Source organism: Arachis ipaensis, chromosome B08 (genome assembly GCF_000816755.2).
Source record: "Arachis ipaensis cultivar K30076 chromosome B08, Araip1.1, whole genome shotgun sequence".
NCBI classification, from domain to species: Eukaryota; Viridiplantae; Streptophyta; class Magnoliopsida; order Fabales; family Fabaceae; genus Arachis; species Arachis ipaensis.
The window spans coordinates 129,477,183-129,485,110 of NC_029792.2; the positions used below are offsets into that span (position 1 = coordinate 129,477,183).

The 7,928-nt window shown below is 32.5% G+C and overlaps 1 protein-coding gene across 1 annotated transcript; it reads right to left on the reverse strand.

Moving 5' to 3' along the window:
- On the reverse strand, positions 3,152 to 6,730 carry LOC107612337 (zinc finger protein ZOP1). The gene is made up of 6 exons (XM_016314094.2): positions 6,362 to 6,730; positions 5,964 to 6,100; positions 5,310 to 5,510; positions 4,576 to 4,651; positions 3,824 to 3,919; positions 3,152 to 3,660 (listed from the first exon to the last, which is right to left on the reverse strand). The coding sequence occupies exons 2-6, from the start codon at positions 5,970 to 5,972 to the stop codon at positions 3,293 to 3,295; spliced, it is 750 nt and encodes a 249-aa protein (XP_016169580.1). The 5' UTR covers positions 5,973 to 6,100; positions 6,362 to 6,730; the 3' UTR covers positions 3,152 to 3,292.

Genomic DNA, 7,928 nt, shown 5'->3' on the forward strand with positions numbered 1-7,928 from the left:
GAAATTATGAAACAAACTCTTCCCGTTACTCAGTTTTGCTATCTACATACATGGATATCAATAAGCATACACTTTAATTTGTAAGGTTAAATAAACAATAAAATTCAAGAGTATTATTTATGCAATACACAAGCTAATTTAGCAGATTGAATGAAGCATACCACATGGCGTTGAGACCAAATGTCAATGTTCCAGCAGTAAATGGTGTAGCTTCATTTATGTCATATCCACTTAATAGATCAAGTGTCTAAAGAGTATGGTACTGAATTTTATCACGATGATTCATTAGGTAGATAATGAAAACATTAAACAATGTAAACAATAGATATATCAGATGTTCATTTCATCAGGTGTATAGATGGTTATTTTAATATTAAAATTTAGATGATTAATTTGGAAGTATAGTGTATTTTTATTTGATTAGTGGTTGTTCATATTGTTTAAGATGGTCATTGTTTACCTATCACTCCCTTTCATATAAATGGCATGTATCACTCACTATGCTCAACTAATATTAAGTCATAAGAACTAAACTTACTTCATCCCAAGATTTCCCTTGAGCAAGGCGCAGATATAGAGGTGCCTTAGGATTCACAAATGATATGAAATTGGAAACTGCAATGATCAACGGTTAGCAATTTCATAAAATAAAAATCATATACATATTCTGAATCAAGATAATAATCAGTGTTTTTGTAAACAGCAATGCTAGATCAAAGTTTCTAAGGTAACACTCAGTATTATCAATTGGAACTTCAAAGAAGCCTTTCCTGTCTTTGTATCACAAATTTGTACTGGCACAAACATTCAAATGGATAAGATCAGCATTCAGCAGGGTTCCACTTTGAAGTAGTTAATCATAGAGAGATTAATGAATAACATACTAACCTTTATTAACAAAATAACAATAATAATTAAAAAAAAAGAATTATTCAGATACACTGACTAAAAAAAGCCGAATAAATAGAGTATTTGATACTTTTTCGGTTAATGCAGGTGATTGCTTGTTAAAGCATCCCATCTTGTGTTGAATTCTCTGCAAGGAAAAGTCTAGAGGGCCAGCACCTTTGTTAAATTCTGGCCAGCATGTAACCAGCAAAGAAAAATGAGCCATTAGATGAAATCTCACACCAATCTCACACCATTAAAACCATCATTGATGGCTACAAATCACAAAAGTTGCTGGCCCCTAGCATTCCTCTTCTTTGCAATACTGAGGAACAGAGTAAGAACATTACCTGAAATCATCTGCAGATGGGCGAGGGTGATAAACATTCAGTCACCCTTTGCGAGTGGTTGTTCCCCGAAGCGATGCTCAAGTTGATAAGCAACGAAACAAGAAGAATCATACAACAATAACACCATGACCATCATATAATACCTCCATATATATGAATATATTGAAAGTGAGGAGTGGACTTGAAGTAGCAGTAGGGCAACTTGTTAAATGCATCTTCCACCTACCTACCAAGCTTGGCTTTTTAATTTGCTTACATTGACAAGTTATTTATTTTCACCCTAATCAGGCTTCCAATTGTTGCCATTAACAGACTTTACTAATAAATAATTCTTCATGAGATTGAAGGTTCTTTTGTCACGACACAAAGTATATAGACTGAGGAATAAAAGTATATTTCTAACAATTTTCATGGATGAAACTTACCAATTTTGCATGACCTATCCAATATGATATATCCATTTTCATCTCCAGCACACTTAAAAAATAAACAAATAAATAAATAAAACGGTTAACCAAGTTACAGAAAGAAAATTCATGAGTTCCCAAATTAAAAAATAATTAGATAAAAAGAAAACTCAAAAGATGTTTGGTTAATCTGGTTCATATTCATTGCATCATTGAGAATTAGTTTAGTTTTGGACTTAGTTTTTGTTCTTTGCTTTTCTAGAGAGAGAAAAATTCTCACTTCTTTTTAGATTTTATGATTCTTTAATCATCTTTTACCTTAATTTTTATATTGGATCTTGTTAATTTCAGTGTTTATTGCTTTAATTGTAGTTTCTTCATTATAATTTTGCTTAAATATTTTACTAGTAGTTTCATCTTAGTTTATCTCTTTGTTTCAATTTGTGAACCTTGTTAATTTTAATATTTCGTCAACACATTGATGTTTTTATGTTTCACTAGTTTTATTTTAGTTGTTATTATTGATAATTGTTAGTAGGTAGTTTTAATTTCTATTTAATTTTGCAATTTAGTTATATTTTTGACTATTGCATATCAAGTATTTGATGAAATATCTTCTTTAATTATGGAGTAGTTTTTCATACTCTTAGCCTAGGTTAAAGTAATTGAGTGACCTTGAGTCATTGGGTCTAATCGAATTGATGATTTGGGAGTCCTTATTAGCCAAGTTGATAGCCAAGAGTTCTTTTGCCATTTGTACTTGAAAACCCAAAAATCTCATTCACTTAATTCTAGTCTTAGTTATAGTTAGTTTAGTTAGCTTTAGAGTAGAATTAGATTCATACATTGATTTGTTAGATTGCCATCCACTTAGGTATTGCTTGAATTGCTTGAATTTAATTTCTTGTCATTTAAGTTTCTTGCATGTCAAGTTTGTTAGTTTAAATGTTTGTTTATGTCTTTTAACTCTGAAATTCTAGCCAACTTTAATTTAAGTTTCTTGCATGTCAAGTTTGTTAGTTTAAATGTTTGCTTATGTCTTTTAACTCTGGAATTCTAGCCAACTTTAATACACACGATTATCCATTCTTGTGGGGATGACTGAGTAATACTTTCGGTTATTTTTATTGAGTTGAACTTGTAACAACCAAATTAAACTTTGATTAAGAGCTAGTTGTCGGTTTAGAACTATACTTGCAACGCAATCTTTATTGATAAATTCTAGACCGACAATCGACTCCTATCACCCCACATACGGCGCCAATATACAAAAAGTCTCTGATACCGGAACTTGCGAGTCAAAACCGTCGCCGATTATTTTCATGCTAAACTAAATAATTTCAGACGGTACGGGGATCTATTTTCATGCTAATTTTAAGTTATATGAGCGGAAGCAAATCTTGTTATGTTGTCATGTCATATAGTGTAGTATGCGCAAATGCATGTGAAAACCACATTAGTGATGTGATATGTAATCATTGTCGAAAATGATACGCGAGGTTAATATGCATGCAAAATGGCCAAAAAATATATATAAGTATAAAAGAAATGGAACATTTTAATTTTACAAGGTACAATCACATGGAGAATTACATAACCCACAAAATTTAGGGTGAGGAGGAAGGGTGTTAACGTAATTTCCCAAACTTAGTAAGGTTTATTGTATAAACCAAGCAAGGATTTCTCCCTCTCTTCTACTCTTTTCCTTGCAGCTTCTCTTGCCTTAAGAGCTGCTTTCTCTTCTTCAGAGATAACCTTGGCTTTGGACTTCTCTTCAGGTCTCTTTCTCTTGCCAACAGTAAGAGACGAAGGAGCACCTTTCACATTTCTTTTGGGATTCAAAGAAGAACTAACAACTGGCCCTGGTGAAGGTCCATTTTGAGATTTATTTTCTGTTTTCTTTTCAACTGATTTTGATTGTGAAGTTGACAAAGACTTTGAATTTGGTCTACTGATCCCAGCATTTGATGAAAACTGAGGTGAGGCATATGCTTCTTCTTGAGTCACCCACTTCCCTGTTAAAAATTTCTTTGAGTAAAGGTCCCATCCATAACTAATCTATGATATTGACTTATAGAAATCATGTGTAATGTCACTTAATCATAGATGAAATCAAATAATCAATATAATATTACTTCATATAGTAAAATGAGAAAAGGAGAAGAATAAAGCCCAAACCTATAGCTTCAGAATAGTAAAACCCTGATTTTGGATCATAGCAAAATCCATTTGTTTTATGGTAGTAGTAACCTGAACTGTCATCGAACTGCCATTCTGCAAATTATGCAGTCAACTTCAGGCATAAAATAAAATTGCATGACAAAATATGCTTGAAACTCGCAATGCATAGTTACATGAGTTGAGTATATAAAGCTAAGTGGATATTTTATCCATGCTTAACAGCAGCAAAAATGTATTTTTGTTTAAATCTCAACTCAAAACAAAAAAAAACGAAACACAGTATGAGAAAAGGCAAAGCACTTCCAAATTTCTCTAAGGGGAAAAAGGTTAATAGTTATTTGACTAATTTTTCCATTTCATTGATCTTGGTGTGACATGAAAACATATCTAATTTTCGACATTATCTAGTAAGTTTCCTGAAACACAACACTCATTGATCTTGGTGTGACATGAAAACATATCTAATTTTCGACATTATCTAGTAAGTTTCCTGAAACACAACACACTACTCTTAATTCTTGAAGGATAGTTAACTTGGTCTTTTATTTATTATCTATAGAGGACTATGTCTCCTCAATCTACCACAGATAGTTGATTGATTATACAAGAAATTGCAAATGTTAAATAGACAGTTTTTATTTCCTTATCTTTTATTTATGGATACCTACAGAATGCTATCAAACTATGCCAATTAATTATTAATAGACCTGTATCAAGAAAATAAATAAACAAAAACTCATACTTACAACCTTGGTCATCCAATTCATGAAATTCTCTTGTTTCCTCAAACTTTGCTTTATCCTTTTGATAGCTGCGATGTGCTTTCTGCAAAAGAGAACACAGATATAACAAACGTTGTACATCTGATCTGAGTGTAAATGTATATAAAACATTAGCACTTGTCCAGATATTTCCAACTCCTGGACAAACTATTTTTGAGTTCCTAATCAGTAGTTGCTAAAATTGTATAGTCCCTTTGGAATTTGAAGGCTGTTCTGAAATCAGGTCTTATATTTGGACTATAAGCAATAGTATATATGTGGAATTGTGAGTTATGCATTAGCCATGTGGATCACATAAGATACTTTTTATTATCATAAATCAATGGTCGTACTCAAGCTATTAAAACTAAGTTATGAAAATGGTTTTGTATATAATTTTCTAACCCCATCTGATATCTATCTATCGGACAGCCCTCAATCTGATATACTCTTATTACTAAAGAACCAACTAAGGTGATTTTATCATCTTTCTTTTCTAACTTTTTTACAACAAGTGCTATCTCATCTCTCTCAAATGCAATGATTACTAAAATTCACAAGCAAGCTTTCCAGTGAAACTAGACAAAAGGCATATACATAGAAATAAATCATACGCTTCTATATCAGAAGCTAGTATATACTCAAAGGGTTTTCGAAACAGTGGAAGAAAGAGCCAGGTAAGCATCATTTTAACCAATAAGAGAAGTGTAAAAAGATCTTACGGCTTCAATTTGCTCAAGGGCGCGAGCTGTTTCCTTCTGCTCTTTCTCCTTAGCAGCATTCTCCTTTCGCATAACAGCTAGCCTCTTGGCGACATTGTCTTTGTGGCGTTGACCAAGCTCATGATTTCTAATGCTCGAAGGATTGTTCGATATATAAATTTTACAAAAGTCACACCATTTGTTCCCTTGGCTCACCCAGTACTGAAAACAAAAAAAAAGGTAATCAATAACAAAGTGCCTCCAATCAAAATCTATTACAACTCACAAGTCTAACTTATACACATCATAAAAGTGAACAAACCACCACATCTCCATAATCCAAGTTAATATTTGCATCCTTACCTAATGAAGGAAGCAGGATCATATAATGCAAACAATAGAACTACCTTCGGTGGAAATAATAAATGCACACAGTTTACAGTTTCATCAAACTACACTTCTGTGAATTATTATAATTTACAAAACCAAAATAATATTACATTAATTTGGCTTTTAGGCACCAAAGCTGCCACATCTAGTACACAAATGAGAATTACGGCGGAAAAGTAATTTTGAGTGCGGGAACATAGAACGTAAATTTAAAAGAAAAAACAGAGGAAGTTAGAGCATGGAATATAATTAGGGAAATTAAATTAATAAAAATTAGGCGCTTACTTCCGTCATGGCAGCAAATTAGGGTTCCGAATAGGAGGCTATGAAGAGATTTCGGAGATGTAGGTTAAGCTCTGAAAAGCTGGGAGTGGTTGGAACTTTGAAACTAGGCGTCCCTAAATGTCTTCAACTTTCAAAACCTGGACAACGAAGAAGATGAGTTCGAAAACTCGGTCAGAGACGTCAGATCAGAGACACCGCAACGACGGAAACGAACCACTGCAACGCAACCCGCAAGTTTTTTAATGGGCCTCTGTGCTAAAGAGTACCATCTCGGCACTGGGCATTTTAATATTATATGGGCTTATCTAGGCCCAAAATTAGAATCGTAATAGAGTTCCAGACCCTAACTAAAATCAGGAAGAGAAAATTTTCTAAGCCCAAAAATAATGTTAAGACACCTCCTTCTTCCGTTCGCCATCCACTGTTGGGTTGGCAAAGAAGTGGAACACCTGTAGATAGGAGATGATCTTGTCGATTTCCTCTATGTCGGTGGTGGTGGCATTGAGGGTGTCGTTGGATTTGGCGATGTCGGCAAGGGCGAGGGCATAGCTTGTGGCGGCAGTGGCGCCATTGTTGTTTGACTGGGAAGATGAAGAAAAAGTGCGAGGGATCTGAGAAGAAGGTTTTTCTTTTCTTTTTCTTTTTCTCTCCTTTTTGTTTTGGATGTTGGATTTGGTGGTGTGAAAAAGGAGAGGCTGAGGTGACCACTGCGAGAAGCTTGGAGCCTCTTGTTATCAGATAAGATAATTGGCTCCTATGAATAAGAGGACATGATTTGGTGTAATGGGGATATGCTTTTGTGTGGATTAACTGCTAATTTAGTATTAAGTAAATTTAACTGTGGATATAACTAACATGTATACATGAATGACATTTGTGTGGAAACAAATCATTTTGATAAATATATATGCTATGCAAAAATGTGTCTGAAAACTTTGAAAGACACCAAAAAGAAATTTTGACTAAAATGGCGCATATTCGGCCGACATCTTTTTCCCCAGATCCCATATGACCACATTCCCTTCATCTCTCTTCTTCCCTCCTTTCCTAGCAACTATTAGTTCTCTCTTCTCGGTTGATGACCTCTCATTTTCTCTATTTGCCATCTTTTCTCCTACAAAGTTTTTACTCTGATTTTGGTGTGTCTATGCTTATATCTTTATATATATATTTTTGAAACTCATGTTGTTTTAGCTGGTTCAATCTGTGGACTATACTTGTGCGTGAGGAAATGTTAAATTGATGATTTTGAACACGAACCATACATGCTATAAACGACCACCTAATTTAATTTGTTTAAAATATCTAGTCTTACTGTTTTACAGTTTTACCATATTACAATTTTAGAAGATTAATATACTCTTTTAATTTTATTATGACAATTTTAATATACTCATTTGTTTAAAATAATTTCATCTATTTATACAATTTTTAATAAAATTATTTCGTGTTTATCTTTCATAAATTACCTAAGAATTCGACAACTAACATGAATTTGTGTCTATTTTTCGTGATAAAATAACCAATGTTGGATATGTGTCTATTTTTCGACAATTAAGTGTGTGTTTGGATTACGGTTTGCAAACTGAGGTTTGTATAAAATTGATTTTGTAGAATTGATTTTGATCAAAAGTGAGTTAGTATTAACGTGCTTTATGTTTGGTAATTCTTATTCAAAATGGATTATAGTAAACTAAATATTGTTTGGATTACATTATTCAAAATCACTTTTAGATAAATAATTACAAAAAAGACATGAATTTAAATAATTATTTTATGTTATCTTATAATTTTATTTTAAATATTTAAATAAATTTTAATATTTTTTTTAGTAAAATTGATTTGATTTTGATCAAAAGTGAGTTAGTATTAACGTGCTTTATGTTTGGTAATTCTTATTCAAAATGGATTATAGTAAACTAAATAAACTAAATATTACATTATTCAAAATCACTTTTAGATAAA